Genomic DNA, 17,061 nt, shown 5'->3' on the forward strand with positions numbered 1-17,061 from the left:
GTATCATATTTAGTTTTTATTAGCACACAAATGATAATAAAATCAAAATATAATTACATTATTATTATTTATCATTATATATATAATACTTAACTGATATATCAAAGCCACAATTTTTTATAATATAATACTAGGGGACAGTTTTCAGAAGGAGGAATATGTGACCAGATGTACTGTAGCTGCCTAGGTGTATTTTGTCCTCTGTTGTCTGAGAAAATGTAGGTGTGGTTGAGAACCTGTGTGCTACAATCTGCACTGCTTCAGTTAGGGCATTCCATTGCCAGAACAGGACCAGTTCCTCTCTAGGAGCAGCATTCCATTTTAAAAGTGATTTATTTAAAAGTGTCTGAAACAATGCATTTCTTTGCTAGACTGGTGCTGTCGCCCAAACTAGCCTTAAAAAACAAAAAGAAAATTATAGTTGTATAATAACCAAACTTTTGACAATGAATCCACATTGAGAAACTTAAATTGCTAGTCCTGTTGGCATGCTTTTTATTTGCCATTTTCTATTACTGCTCACCCACATTCATTTATCGTTTCATAAGTCATTGAAAGTTAAATTTGAACTGTGTAATTTACAACCCGAAAAATGAATACAGTTGTGTGATTTATAAAATCAATTGTGTGCATTGTTAGGACTAAAATGTTAGCAGTTGCATCATTGATTATGGGTTGCACAGTATCTCTGTGGTTAGCATTGCAGCTGTGTAGCACTGAGACCCTGGGTTCAATTTCTGGGATGCTATCTGGGTGAAGTTAGCATGTTCTCTCCATGTTCACATGGATGTCCTCCCACAGTCCAAAAGCATGCTGGTAGGTTAATTAATGTAAAACTAAGCCCCGGTCTAAGTGTGTCTGTGTGTGCCTTGCAATAGATTGATATCTCAGCCATGTCACCTTGCTGCAGTTCACAACGTGCAACCCACTGAAGCTAAGCAGGCATGAGCCTGGTCAGTACCTGGGTGGGAGACCTCCTGGGAAAAACTAAGGTTGCTGCTAGAAGTGGTGTGAGTGGGGCCAGTGGGGGGTACCCACCCTGTTCTCTATGTGGATCCTAATGCCCCAGGATAGTGATGGGGACTCTATACTGCAAAAAAAGTGCTTTTAGTGGAGTGTCCAGAAAAGTGCTATATAAGTGTAAGGAATTATTATTATGTGGGGTACATCCTGTGTTGTGCCCAATGATTCCCAATGTTATGCTCTGGGCCACCATGATCCTGAATTGGATAAGCAGTTATTGAAAGCAATTATCATACATTTGGCACACAGCTGTACTGTGACATTATAATTAATCATTAATCAAATAAGTAATTTTCTTTTCAAAAGAATGCTTTGTATTTCAGCCAGTAACTCACTTTTGTCTCTTTTCAGGTATTGGCAAGAATGTAATCTGTGACCGAACTGCAACCCCCTTGGATGCTTTCCGAATGATGTCGGCTGCCCACTATTACCCTAAGCTAATGAGTATTATGGGAAATGTGTTGCGCTTTCTGCCGGCTTTTGTAAAGATGAAGGAGCTGCTGGAGGAGGGCTATGTGGGTGAACTCCTGGTGTGTGAAGCCCAGGTACATGGTGGAAGTCTGCTGGGAAAGAAGTATAACTGGAGCTGCGACGATCTGATGGGAGGCGGAGGGTTGCATTCAGTAGGCAGCTACATCATTGACCTACTAACCTTTCTCACAGGGCAGAAGGCCGCCAAGGTGCACGGCTTCCTCAAAACCTTCGTCAAGCAGACTGATCACATCAAGGGCATACGACAGATTACTAGTGATGACTTCTGCACCTTCCAGATGGTCTTGGAAAGGGGTGCCTGCTGCACGGTCACTTTAAACTTCAACGTGCCAGGGGAGTTCAGGCAGGAGGTAATTGTGGTGGGCTCTGTGGGGAGGCTGACTGTCAGTGGCACTGACCTGTATGGCCAGAAGAATGACGCTCCAAACAGGGAACTACTTTTGAAAGACTGTACCCCAATGGGCAATGCCTCTTTGCCTGAGAAGGCCTTCAGTGACATCCCTTCTCCATACCTCACTGGTACTATCCGGATGGTCCAGGCTGTGCGGCAGGCCTTTGAGGACCAGGACGATCAGCGCACTTGGGATGGGAGACCACTGACTATGGCAGCGACTTTTGAGGATTGCCTCTATGCCCTTTGTGTGGTGGACACCATCAAGAAGTCCAGCCAGTCCGGGGAATGGCAGAACATCATCGTCATGACAGAGGAGCCAGAGCTGAGCCCAGCCTACTTGATCAGTGAAGCAATGCGACGCAGCCGAATGTCTCTGTATTGCTAGCAAAGCAAGATGAATTCATGGACAGCCCCGTTCAGTGTGCTAACAATGAATGTGAACACACCACTTGAAATTGCATGGAGAAGGTTTGCGAATAGAGCATGGTGAAGCATCTCCATAGTATGCAAGAGTTCTGAAAGTCCTACAGTTATTGCATACGGTGAGTTTGCCAGAGAAAGCTTCACAGCATCCATAGAAGCAGGTCTAACTTCTGATCTTGAATGTTGAGAACTAGTGTGAAGAATGTATTGCATGTACAAGTAGCAAATTAAAAGAGCAATACTAGCTTTATGTCTCTGAATTACCTATGTTACCTGTGTCCTTCATTCATGCATTGACACTGAAAACACCATAACACCTAGTTTGGCTAGCAAGATCTACATAAAAAGAACCTTCTTGTTATTTATGCAATAAATCCTTCTAGTAACCCTAGTGGTATAGTGGAATTATGTTATAATGCCTAAAACAAATTAAGAACTTGAACAGTTTTTTTTCTGTCAAATTTGGTATTGTTGAAAAGTTTATGTGTATTTAAATGCAATTTATGTAATGTTGTAACCTAATGTTAATGCATTTTTGTGCTGTGTGCCATAGAGACATGTTATCCCTTTAGATTTTTTTTTTATAAAATCACATCTTGGATCTTGTCTGCTTTCATTTGCATATGTAAAAGGCAGTTTCCTTAGCATATTAGAATGGATGGGGGCTTTACTGTCATGTACAGTACAGTACATATTGAGCTGGAATCCTCTGAGAGCAGAGCAATCCTACAGCTTGAAGGCAGCCAGAAAGACCAAGACTGTGCCACATGCCAGCAGTGTCTGGGAGTGACAGAACAAATCACACCAGGACTGGATGAGGCGTACCTGGGCTGTTGGATGAATCTTAGTGTTGCTGTGGACAGCCATTGCTGTAGAAAGGAGGAGTGCCTGTCTATGGTTAAGGATGGCTCCAGATCTGCAGTTAAAAAGCTGACAGGACCAGGCTGCATGAGTACATACAACTTTTTTGTATTCTAAGTTATTAATACAGTTAATTATGTAGGAACAACAGGTACTTTTATAACTTACTGTAAATTATTAGGAAAATCAAAGGGTGTTTGGTATTATAGTATTTTTGTGTTCCATGGAACAGGTCTCATTTTTTTAAAGCTTTCCTTGACCTACAAACCAAAAACATTTTTATTGTTTTTCCCCAGTTTTTTCAGTAATGACCTATTGCTATTTTCCAGGTATACAGTCTGCATGTCTGCATTGTTTCAAGGTTTATTTCTTATTCCAAACTAATGTGGAATAATGTAGGCTTTTTGAATGTTTAGATTTTAATTATTTTCCTAAAAGCACCAGATGAAATTGACAATGGTGCAGAACAACATTTTCATTTATTAATAATAATCATAATAATTCCTTACACTTATATAGCACTTTTCTGGACACTCCACTCAAAGTGCTTTACAGGTAATGGGGACTCTCCTCCACCACCACCAATGTTCAGCCCCACCTGGATGATGCGACGGCAGCCATAGTGCACCAGAACGCTCACCACACATCAGCTATCAGTGGGGAGAAGAGCAGAGTAATGAAGCCAATTCATAGATGGGGATTATTAGGAGGCCATGATTGGTAAAGGCCAATGGGAAATTGGGCCTGGATGCTGGGGTTTTTATACTATTTTTATGTAATGGTGAATATGAGGATCAGTGTTTGAGCCAAGCATGCTCTTGCATTTCTTTGTACTTTGCCTAATTTTGTAAGGAGAAATGACCTGTAAAGATGTGTTTTTTTTAATATTTCTGTTATTCAGAAGTTGATTAGCTTTTCATTTAAAAAATGTTTGCATAGAATTTTATTGTATTTCCATTTTAAATCAATCGGAGTCAGTAATAAGTTGTATGCCATGCTGCTTTTACTTTCAAATATTAATGTGTGGCCCATTCAGAAACATTTCTCAAGTTTGGGAAATTGTGTAATAGTCACCAGGTGAGTCAGTTTGATTTGAAATGTGTCCAGGTTTAAAAACTGCTGGTTTAAAAACTTTGGTGCTGTAGAAAGTAGCTGCACAGTAGAACTACTATGAGAAACATGCTGCACATAGTCGCTGTCCTATACCAAACTGGTGATAGAAGTCTACAGTACATCTCTTCCTTGACCATTCAGCACTTATTTATAATGAACATCTATAGTTTTTCTTATTATAATTTTAATAACGTTCTCTGTTACTGTGAAAAAATGATTTAAAATTGTTTTTCTTGTCTCAAAAGTATTTCCACGGGTCTTCCGTATTTGATTGAGTGACAGAAAAGCAAGATATGTATTTCTCACAGAAATGTTCATGTAAGACAGTAATCATCCCTTCCATGACATCATTTTTCACTACTTCAGATTTAATGTTTTTAAATCCCCTTGGAAGAGTTTGAAATCAGTGGAAGGCTCAACCACTGAGACATTGTGCTTTTTTTCTTCTACTCTTCAGTATGGAATTAACCTCTGCTTGTTCTTTTGCACCCCACCCACTCACACAGCTCCCCACTCCATAAGTACTACGTTTGTGTCCAGATCTTTTAGCAGGGAATTGAGCGGTTGTTAGACTTGTTGTGCCTTTCCAGAGATTTCTTGTTTAACCCCTGTTACCCTGGTTTATAAATTGAGTAAATCATACTTTTGTTGAAGTTATTACTTTCTGTTGTTATCTTGTGTCCACAGCCAGGATAGTTGTAGTTGTTTGGCAGACATACTCTTCATAGGATCTTGTTAGCTTATCTGTTCTATCTACATGGAGCTTGTTTGTTCTCCCTTTTGGGAAGATTGGCCTTTTTGGTGTCTGCCTGCCCTACAATAGACTGGTGTCCTGCCTTGCACCTGTTGCTTGCTGGGATAGTCACCGGCACCCCTATGACCTTGATTTGGCAGATGCAGTTAGAAAATTAAATGATGGACTAGCAGTAAAGAGTGTTACTTTCATTGGAAATCCCTGATTTCCCTACATTGAATTGGTGAATTGGCCTTTTTTACTTTTGGAGAACTGCACTAGTGAAGCCAGCAACAGTTTAGGCATGTTTGTGCTGCAGGTAATATAAGTCTCCATATATATATAGGAAGCATCTTTTTTAAGTGGAAAACAAAATAATTGTAGGCTAAAAAATTGCGTCCCCTAAAGTTTATATGCATGGAGCCTGTTTTGATATGTGATATAAGTTTAATATGTGATAAAATGCCTTTCTTTCAGTCTTTTCAGCTGTGTTAATGTTAGACTTCAGAGTAATTTTAAGTAGTCTTAGAATTAAACGTACAAGATACAAAATACATTGAAATAAGCAAGAACTTATTGGCTGTTGCTACATGGAGATGGGTTTACATCTGTTGACCTTGTTTTGTACTTAGAACAGTGTGTGATTTGTAGGGAGTGTCTGTGTTAATTATCTATCTACTGTATGTGATAGAGAACTTGCTACTAAAACAGGCCCTCTGTTAAATTAACTGTTATTATTCATGCACCATTGCCTATAACTATGTAAGGTCTTTCTGATTCTTAGTTTAAAACTTGAAACACGTGAAAACACATTTGTTACAAATGTTATGTTTTTTGTTGTTGTTCTGTTATACTTTAATGTGAATTACTGTACATAAATCCATGGGCAGCATTTGTACAAGAACAGTTGTTCTAATGTACACCAGGTTTGGGGGGGTAGTGGGGCTTTAAAGCGATGTGTCATGTTAACCAGAAATCATGTCTGCATTGCTTCAGTACACATTCTATAGGGCTTCCAACTCGCTTGTCTCTGAGAACTCAAACCTAGCCTTTTCAGATTCAGAGGATCTTTCAGCTCAGAAGACGCAGGACAGCGTTGTTTGACACAGTGCAAAAAGTGTTCTGTGTTTTTTCATATTTAAATAAAATCCTGTGAAAAGTCCAAAAGATTTTTAAGTGATAAATTCATTCATCTTTCCATTCGTTACTTGTACTAACTCTTGTTAGACCCATTGATCTTTCAAAATTCCTTTAATAAAATGAGGAGCAAATTTTGCATTGGACCAAAATACTATAAAAGTCATCCTCTTTGTCATCCTACAAGCCCTTCTGCTGAAATGCAGCAGTTATATTAGTTATGAAGAATGAATTAGTAAAGTTATGCATTGCTGTGTTTTTGTCATCACTGGAACATGACATCATGTCTCTGAGGAACCCAGGTACACAAAAGCTTACACAGCTCATACAGTATTTCTAAGCACATCAGGTATGCCAGTGCACTCTGTTTCAAGTCTAGTTATGGGTACGACTTTAAAAAATGAGATGAAAGTATTGCTATTGGAACAATTTTAGATAAGCACCCAAAAGATATGTCAGTTTTTTTAAAAGACAAGAATAGCATTTCAAAGGGTATTTTCTTGGCTTTGGTTATAATTTTCTTTTTTATTTTGCTGCTTTTTCTGGATCTTTTTCCAAGGCAGAATTTTGTCTTCTGGTGCATAGACATGCTCTTGTTAAAATGTGCCCATTTGTTGAAGGCTATTGAAATAGTTCTGTTCATAGCACATAGCCATGCCTCTGACAGCAGGAACTGCTAAAATAGGTAACATAAAAAGCCAGATCTTCTAGCACCACCGTGGCTTCAGCCCAGGGCTTGGGCCAGTCTCATAAAACATGTTAAGTGTCCACAGGAGTGCTCCTAGAGGCCATAAGGACAAAATAATATATTGAAGTCCACACCTTAGTTAAAGGAAGACATAGCAAGAAGTTCATCGGATATTTCAGATGCTCTATCAATCACATAAATGTGCAGCCACATTCAGTGGTGTACAGACAGTGGGTTTGTTACAGCAGGTCCGGTAAAATTTAGCCCGTTTCTGCTTAAAAAAACATTAAATATGGCTTCTGCAGAAATAAGTTTTCACAACATTCAAAGTCTTCCTCTAAGCTTTGGCCTGTTCACACTATAACCATTAATGAGGCATTGAAAACTAGACTACCTAACAGGTTGTTAAGAAGAAAGCATTTTTCAGCACAGCTTTTACCTCATTGTCAAGTTCATTTTTCAGTAATTGTATTACTAGAACATGTGAAAGTACTGCAGGGGACAGGTCTGAAAAAAAATATAAGACTGTTTTTGTCAAAGTACATTTGAAGGGGAAAATGACCTATTTGATGGTCATAATGGTTAATTCTTAATTCCTTTTAACTGAATGAGAAAAAAACTAAAAAGGTGGTAGAGGAGTTACTTCTTCACTCGGACTGTGGAAGTGTCAGTAAGGATTGCAGCAGCCAGGTTTAATCCTGAACACAACTGGAAACACCCCACATGCTAATGGGACTTTTTGAATGCTAATAGAGAACCTTGGGTCTGTGCTTCTCCCATAAATAATATTTTTACCATTATTTAGCATTTATTTCAGAGTTGCTTTTAGCCAAAACCACTTATATCTGTACACTTTCATGCAGCAATGTACTGTAAGTGAAGTACCTCACTCAAGAATACAACAACTGTATCTCTCCCAGGATTTGAACTTGCAACTAATGATGAAATCCCAAACCCTAAAAAAGTTATAACAAATAGTATTGTTGCAAAGTGACAGTAATGAAATATATTTTGTCTGCTTTATGCACACTTGGTGTATCACATTGTCAGAGTACACTACATTCACAGTGTAAATCAGACTGAAAAAACATTTTGTTCTGGGTTACAGGTAAAAGGCTATGCTATTGTTTAGTAGTTTTTGCTAGGTGGTGAGACAGTCTTCAAGCATATTAAGTCTATAAAACTAGGAAAAATGTGCTATCCGCAACAGGAAGAATGAAGATGTTGTTTAATGAGGTTTATTAGGTTGCATTTTTTCCTTTGTATAAATGACTTTAAACAACAGGTAACAAGTAATCTTATTACGTGCAGTTTTTCAGGCTGATGGAAGCTTGGAAAGATTGAAAGACATCTGTTTTAAAATGGAGATTCCGTGGCTTCTTTGTCACATTGAGCTTATTTTGGCTGTTTAAGGAAGATGGGAGCAGTTGCTTTTTTTCAGCTTGCTTTACCCCATTGCTTAATCTATGCCTACAGTGTTTTGGATTTGATCAGTTCTCTCTGAATGAGAAAAAACATTGTCCCAACAAACCTATTCAAAAATAAACAGGTAAGTGAATGATATTTTTTTAATGAATTGGGGAAATCAATCATTTGTATCTCTAGTGCCAGCTGTCAAACGTCCAATGCAAATAAGTCTAGCAGCTTTTTCAACCTGGAGAACAGAGTGCACTGACATTCTGGAATGGGTGAGAAACTATTTAGTTGACCTTTTGAAGTGGTTAGTCAGAGGCAGGCAAGCCAGCCTGAATGTGTCCTGCCTTTATTCAATGTTCATGTTAATTTTTTTTTATACAAAAATGTTGTTTCCTTTTGGTAATATATTGATGATGAATATAATTATTGTAATTTATGGATATTATGGCTGCATGAACGTGTATATATTTTAAGACAACAACAAAATGTTTATCAACATAAAATAGAGAATGTACTTTAGGTATATAAATTCTATATTTTATATAATGGAGAGAGCTGTTGCAAAAAACAGTGTTTAAATTATGAGTTCCTTTTGTTTTAAATGAAATGGCATGGAATTTGAATGTCTCAAATCTAACTCCTTTGTACAGCTTGGTTCTGTGAACCTGTGTGAGTAACCTATCTGCTCTGTGCTTCAGTAATCTGCATTGCTGCTTTGCATTTCATGGGGAATGTTTGTCTGACCTGTAAAGTCTGGTATGTGAAGCCTGCAATGTGCTTTACAACTACAGTACTTGTTCGATACTTCAGTTAAAATGAAATAAAAAATACAAAAATTAAATTAACTCTTTTTTTTAAATGCTTGCTAGTTTGTATTTCTGTTGATAGTAAATTGTGCATATGGCATAGAGAGAGATCATCATTCTCTAAGGGACATCTTTTCAGTATTGCTTAGAATAGTAGTGTCTCATTGGTGCAGAAATATTTTTTCAAAATTACCTCCAGATCACTAGTTTCAAGAAAAGGATCAGTTCTGTGAGGAAAAAAAGGCTAGTTTCATTACGTTTGAAGAAATAGTATGGTTTCTTAATGACTTATTACAAGGTTACAATGACGTATAATGTAGTGCTTCCATGCTCATCCATTGACTAAATAATTGTCAATTGTGTGCAAGGAATCTGAATTAAAAGTTCCAAGAAGTATGTTTACTAGGGTTTTATGATATATCTCTCATGTTCTCAATGGGATTAATTTCTGGTGAGTATCTAGAGTTTGTCCTGTATGTCTCCCATGATTTATTACTTAAACCTCTGTGAATAACTAGATTTAGTATCTCCAAAACACAGTGAAGGTGATCAATGGCATATGGGTTAAGGCTCTTTCTCACAACTTTTGGGTGAAGGTTTGATTCTGGTCTAGATCACCTTCTGATTTTTTCCTCTCTGTGTTTGAGTGGGTTTTTCCCAATTTCTCCAGTTTGATCCAAACTTCCAAAGACATTTTGGATGAGTTAATTAGTATATCTTAATTGTCAATATGTTCATCCTCTGCAAGCATCTCCTTCAGGGCATACTCCCACTTTGAGCTCTGTCTGCCAGGTTGGGCTTTGACTCCCTGCACTGCATCTATAGGTTGAAGTGGCTTTCAGAAATATCACCTATGCTGTCTAATAACATGAACATGGTCACGGTGATGGATTAAATATAGAAGAATGTGTTAAATTAGAGCTCAAGTTCAAATACAATACTTTATTGCCATACAGCTACACCCGTACATCTTTTTCCAAATGTTCTTGAAAATGAAAATTCAATATTATGAAGCATGTGAATCGTTACCTACATTTCAAATAACAAAAGCCAACTTTGAAACTACAAAGAAGTGATGCAAAGAAAAATTGCAAAACCTCAGCCAGATGTAGACAGTGAAGAGGTGGCATACAGTACGACTTGTTTCATATTGAGTGTACACATCACATTCTACTAACTAGTATAGGTGAGAGCTAGTACAGAGCCTAAGAAGTGGCACGAGAGATGTGTGACGTGCTATTCTGTGCACTCTTACTTTTTGTAAGATTATTTAAGGTTTATACTTTATCGTGGACCCTAAAGGTGTTAAGAAACTAAAAACTGTGTGTGTGTACAGTAATTACACAAAAATGGGTACTGTAGAGTACTTAGAATACTCTACAGTACAGTACGTACGAATACTTAAGTATGATTAATAATGCAGTGGTTTTATTACTAAAACATATACCACAGTATAAGTGTTAGTTGTTATTGTTTCTTTAGTTATTTTTGAAAAAAGTAAAAGTAGGGGTGACATTTTCAGGGTCGGAGCAGATCATAGTTTTATCTTATAAGAACTATTGGAAATAGTTTTTTTATTTTTTCTATACAAAAAGGCTTCTGGGAACGAATTAACATTTGAAAAAGAAAATGTACAGGTATAGTTGAATAGAATTTGCTTTGGTGAGCTAATACAATTAAAATGCTACACCGCAAGTACTTGCAGTAAAGTGCCACGTGCGGGTTAGCTAGTTGGGATCCAAGCCCAGGGCTTCTCCAGAGTTATTCAGGGAGAGTCGAGTACAACAAGCACGGAAATTAACAGGTCTGTCCAGGCAGGATGGCTGTCAGAATTTTGACTGCCCGAGTTTTATCTAGACAGAGATGACAGCAGCAGGAGTGCCTGAGCCTTTCAGAGTTAGTGAAGCTGCCTGCTTTCTAGGCAGACGGAGACTGACAGCATATGCAGGGTTTGTCAGAAGTCCAATCTGATATGGTTGAACACAGAGCTGATCATCTATGGCAGTCTTGCTCAGTATCAGAGCTACAATATCAGAGTGCCAAATACATTGTGAATCAAGCCTTTATAATTGTGTTAACTAGGGGCTTGATTAGTAGAGTGGCTGCCCGTTTGAAAGGCAGCTGGACGAACAGACAAGCAGCCCAGTCTCGTTCGCACGGGCTTGTCTGGAGGGTGAGCACTCATGCAAATGTTGTGGTGGCCCATAGCAACCGCAGGCTGCAAGCTGCTCCCAGCCGGGGTGTGAAATAAACAACACAATACAAATATATAAATAAAGCCAATAATAAATAGCATCCTTCCAACACATCTTCACATACTGTACCATCCTAAACACACACCAGGAGTAAATAACACTTGAGACCTTATAAAATAACAATGAGCCATGCAGAAATTCAAAAATCAAAATACAGAGTTCAGGTGTTGTTATGGAACCTAGTAGTCCTTGTCTTGATAGACCTAAGACCTGAACAGAGGGTAGAAAAGTAAAACAACTCTTGTGGGCAGGGTGGGAGGGATCAGCAAGGATCTCCAAAACTTTGCATTTCAGTCTAGAAAAATGCTCCAGAGTCCACAGAGGGAAGGTGGGATCTTATAATTTTAGAGGAAATATACACTATTCTCTCTAGCTGTTTTTTCTTCTGGGCAGAAGCCAAACCATACGGTAATGGAGAAGGTCAAAACACTCTCAATGATCTGTAAAACAGGGTTATTGCTTCCTGTGACACTCAAAATGTCTTTAATTGTTCTCAGATAGAACCACCTCTGGTGAGGTTTCGTGACCAAATGGATGTGTTGACCTCCGATTTTAAAGTGTTGGAGATGGTGGTTCCCAGGAACTTAAAATTCTCCACCACATCTACAACATGGCCATTGATGTATAATATTGAGAGTGCGTCCTTGCTTTGCCTAAAGTCCATCACAAGTTCTTTTGTTTTACTGACATTAGTTACTCGTTGTTTAGGCTTCTACTAATTCAGCCACTTCATTCCTGTATTCTCACTCCTTGTTGTTTGTGATGAACCGAGAGTATGAGATGTGAAAGTAGCATCATTGGCGAACTTTAACATTTCGACTGAATCTGAAAGTTAAATAAAGTCGTTTGTGTACAGAGAGTAAGGCAGAAGTCATAAGACACAACCCTGAGGAGCACCTGTAAGTAAATCCAGGAGCCAAAAACATGGAGTCTGTTTAAAACCTATCTCTCCTAGTGTAAAACACTTGAGAGGCATGGTTTTGTTAAAAGCAGAACTATAGTCAATATAGAGGACATGAACGTTCGTGTTGGGTGCCTCGAGATGTTGAAATATATCATGGAGCCCCAGGGAGACTACATCATAATCTGTAGGCAAGCTAGCATTGGTCCAAATGCACATTAAACATGAAATTGGTGGAGTTGCTAGAAAACCTTCATAATAACAGACATAAAGGCTGGTCTGTAGTTGTTGAAGCACAATAAACTTTATTATACAGTACACAGTATATACATGTAGCCAGCAGCCATTTCACTCTGCAACTCACAACTGGCAACCCACTAACACTAAGCAGGTGTGAGCCTGGTCAGTACCTGGATGGGAGACCCCCTGGGATAAACTAAGGTTACTGCTGGAAGAGGTGTTAATGGGGTCAGCAGGGGGCACTCACCCTGTGGTCTGTGTGGATCCTAATGCCCCAGTATAGTGACAGGGACTCTATGCTGTAAATAAGCGCTGTCTTTCAGATAAGACATAAAACCAAAGTCCTATCTTTCTGTGGTCATTAAAAATCCCAAGACCCCTACTCAAATATAACCTGGTGTCCTCGCCAAATTTCCCATTGGCCCTTACCAATCATGGCCTCCTAATAATTGGCTACATTACTCTGCTCTCCACCCCACTGATAGCTGATGTGCGGTGAACATTCTGGTGCACTATGGCTGCCGTCGCATCATCCAGGTGGGGCTGCACATTGGTGGTGGTGGAGGGGATTCCCCATTAGCTGTAAAGCTCTTTGAGTGGAGTGTCCAGAAAAGCGCTATATAAGTGTAAGCAATTATTTTTATTATATATTGCCTTTAAAAGTGGCTTCTTAAATCGCTTTACAGTAAACAAGCACACATTGAGAGGTGACAGCAGAATTACAAGGGTTTGGAATACAGTAGGAAAACAAAGAGCCACACAGAACCAATTAAATAAAAGCCCTCATAAAGAAGAAGGTTTTGAGTCTAGATTTGAAAGTGCTCAGGGAAGGTGACTCACCGATATCCTTAGGGATAGATTTCCACAGCTTTGGGGCATAGCAAGAGAAGGACCTGTCACCCATAGAGTGTAGACGGGCTTGGGGGACAGACAGGAAACCAAACTTATGAGATGAAAAAGAATGGTGTGAGATGGGATGCTAGTAAGTGAGACAGGGGCTGAGGTGCCAAGCCATGTACAGTCTTACAGGTGAGCATGAGGATTCTGAAGTCTACATGAAACCTGATAAGGAAGCCAGTGCAAGGACTTCAGGACAAGAGTGAAGTGACCACTGAAACACAAGACTTGGTCAGGATTCTGGCTGCTGAACTCTGGACAAATTGGAGTTTAGTGTGGATTTAGATAACCCAATCAGTAGGACGTTACAGTAATCAATTCGAGAGGAAACAAAAGTATTGACCAATTTGACAACACGGGATATAATCTATATTTATACACTACATACATTTCTTTCACACAGCTCCTAAATGTTCATACCCACAATTGAGATTATTTTTGTAAAGTCAGATTCAGAAAAATAATAAAAGTTGTAGCTCTTCTAAAACTTTGTTGTCCACATCCAGCAAAAGACTGATGAAGTTAAATTTGCTGTTATCACCTACAACCATATAGTTTTACTACATTACATTTATACATTATTATTTTAATCATTTGTCTTATGAAACAGTATTAACAGAAAATTGGGTTCACTGGTAACCATATTTTTAAAAATAGGTCTTCTGGTGCCATCTTGTGGTTAATATGTATATTATTGTATATTACTGTAGTAATATAAGCCTTTCTACAGTGGTTCTCAACTTGTGGTACGGAGCGCCCCCAGGTGGCATGCCAGATGACCCTGGAAATTTGTTGTGTGCACTGAAAAATTGGGAATTATAAATTATGTAAAAGTTTCGTCTGTAATTTACTTTTAGAAAGCTTGAGAACGGATTTCATATTTTCTATTTTAATATAATTAGTTTTTGTCAAATACAAACTAAGGTACGTAGTTAGCTACCTCGATACAGCGCGCACTAATACTGGAGTGTTCATACTACTCTCGAGCTTTCAGAGCTCATCGCCACATTCGCCAACAGAACAAGTGATCAAAAATGAATACCTGGCAAAAATCAAGTATTATGTCATGGCTGTAAGGAATAGATACCAAGAGTACTGACGCCCGCTCCGATAGATCACACACACCCGTTGAGAACGAGGAGGCCGCTAGGGTTTTACCATATTTGAACTTAATAAAAAAGGACACCCTGAGAAACATCCCTATTGCCCTATCTGGGAAGGGGTTGGGGATGGAGAGGGTTTTCAAAATATCCCACGTTTTATGTTTATTGGTAAAGTAACTGTGATGATGTTTAACTGTGTGAAATGCACAAGTCCCCTCTGCTGCAATAACAGTATCCTCTGTTTTGCTGCCAGAATTTACAAAATAATCTCATTTGGTTGACGGACTCCTCTCCTCGAATTCCCTTTTTGTCTTTGAGTAAACATGGGCTTGCAAGTCAAGTACACCTTTATTAACCACGGAGATAAAAGTACCAGGCTTACACAGCAAGCATTCAGCTTCCCAGTCTTCTCTGCCACTTCGAAAACAGAAATTTATTTGAGTTCTGCTGTGAATTTACACTTTCATTTTGGCATTGTGTTTGAGGGTAGGAAAACAAGAAACAAAATAGGGAGCCTTTCAATGGAATGCTTCTGCGGAGTCAAGACACTAATACGGACGCCCGATTTCGCGCTCTCATGACATAATCATACACGTACAGGATGAAAACTGAATGACAACGTACCGTAGGTCGCGAAGCGAACTTGAGAAGTTAAGACATTCTCTCTCTATCTTTAAAACTTTTGTTAATTATTCTTTATGGTGAAAATAATGGTGTCGAAATCCCGGACATTTTTGGATATTTGAAAAATCCCCCTGGACAGAGATATAAGGATCAAAATAGCGGACATGGCTGGGAAAATCCGGTTGTATGGTAACCCTATTGGCCACCGACACTAGCTCTGCTGCTGAACCTGACTACATTGTATTTTTATCTGCTGTATGCATTATAGATAGTATCCAAGGTTCTTACTTGTTCCACAACTGTAGACAATCAACCAACTTGAATAAAGGCTGCAGACCTTAAGGGAAATCCTGCTTTATAGTAATTTTTACTAATGAAATGTTTGTTATTCAGAGCATCTTCTTTATATGTGCTTTTAAAAGTCTTTTTATAATATTTTAACGACCATTTAAAAGTTTTAAAAAAGCTGCACATATACACTATTGTAACGCAACGGGGGTTCAGGCAGGCGTCCTTGCCGCATTAGGTCGGCCCCACACCATCAGGGGCTCAAACCCGGGACTCCCGCGTCACTCAGCAGGGAACCAGCCCGGTGAGCCAAAGAGAGATCTCTCTACAGCCCTGTACTTCTGCTATCACAGGGAAGGGCGGCGACGTCACCGCTCTGGTAAGCTGGCTCTTACACACCCTGATGGCCGTATGCGTTACACTATTATAGGCAAAACATCAGTTTGAAAATTGAAAAGTTCAGATGTTCTGAGATAAAGCACTACTTTTAATCTAAGATTTAAAGTGTTGTTTGATGATTTCTCTAGATGATTAACTGAATCATAAAAAAATTCAGTTCTGCACAAGAAATTGCACTCAAGGAAAAAGGGCATGACTGTGTTCCTCTCAATAGTGTAACATAACATTACTACATTAAATGTTCCAAATGATAAACAATGTTACAGCCTTGTGTACAGCTCCACAACAGGCCTCATGCTAAAGCTACTGTATATGATCAATGTATAAATGGGGTACTATACAAAAGGCTATACATTAGTGATTCAGGTGGGTAGCTGCGTCAGCATGCGTAGGCTGCAAAGGAACAAGTAATAGGTTTATTCCATGCTGAAAAAAAGAAGAAAGAGAAGACAACGTTTCGGCCGTGGAGCCTTCTTCAGGTGTGAGAGAGACAGGGCAGTAGGCAAAGGTAAAGTAGCGGGAGAACAAAGGTTGGGAGGGAGGAGGAGTGAGAGGCGGGAGCAGGGGACAGAAAGAGAGGCCAATCAAGAAGTGTGAAGTCAGAATGGGTGCAGAGAGGTGTGAAATGAAACTTCCAATGAATGGAGAAAATTTAAAAGAACAGTAATCTGTCGTTAAGGGAAGGGAGAATGTGTGATCCTAGCTGCAGAATAATTTTAGTTTCGGTGGTCTTTCTGATGTATGAGTTCGGAAAACCGTCTTTGAGAACACAGACGGAGAGATTAGAGTGGTCGTGGCCGTCAGAGGTGAAATGAGAAACAATGGGCTTGGAGAGATCTTTAATCTTCATCAGCTAGGATCACACATTCTCCCTTCCCTTAACGACAGATTACTGTTCTTTTAAATTTTCTCCATTCATTGGAAGTTTCATTTCACACCTCTCTGCACCCATTCTGACTTCACACCTCTTGATTGGCCTCTCTTTCTGTCCCCTGCTCTTGCCTCTCACTCCTCCTCCCTCTCAACCTTTGTTCTCCCGCTACTTTACCTTTACCTACTGCCCTGTCTCTCTCACACCTGAAGAAGGCTCCACGGCCGAAACGTTCTCTTTCTTCTTTTTTTCAGCATGGAATAAACCTATTACTTGTTCCTATACATTAGTGAGCCTTGAAACGTAAATAATCTGTGAATCTAAAACATACTATATTTTAAGTGCATAAGGGTCATTTGTGCAGAATCATGCTTTTTATGTCCTAGGAGACCAAACA

General features: G+C 39.1%; 1 protein-coding gene across 1 annotated transcript in view; it reads left to right on the forward strand.

Moving 5' to 3' along the window:
• gfod1 (glucose-fructose oxidoreductase domain containing 1) overlaps window positions 1–9,121 on the forward strand; it is a 55,929-nt gene extending 46,808 nt beyond the window's left edge. Inside the window, exon 2 of the mRNA XM_088643367.1 lies at window positions 1,375–9,121. Within this exon, the coding sequence (XP_088499493.1) occupies window positions 1,375–2,294 (920 nt within the window). The 3' untranslated portion in view covers window positions 2,295–9,121. The remainder of the gene's footprint in view (window positions 1–1,374) is intronic.
• The last annotated feature ends 7,940 nt before the right edge of the window (window positions 9,122–17,061 follow it).

The sequence above is a fragment of the Lepisosteus platostomus genome, chromosome 8, assembly GCF_059453375.1.
Source record: "Lepisosteus platostomus isolate fLepPlt1 chromosome 8, fLepPlt1.hap1, whole genome shotgun sequence".
Lineage (NCBI taxonomy): Eukaryota > Metazoa > Chordata > Actinopteri > Semionotiformes > Lepisosteidae > Lepisosteus > Lepisosteus platostomus.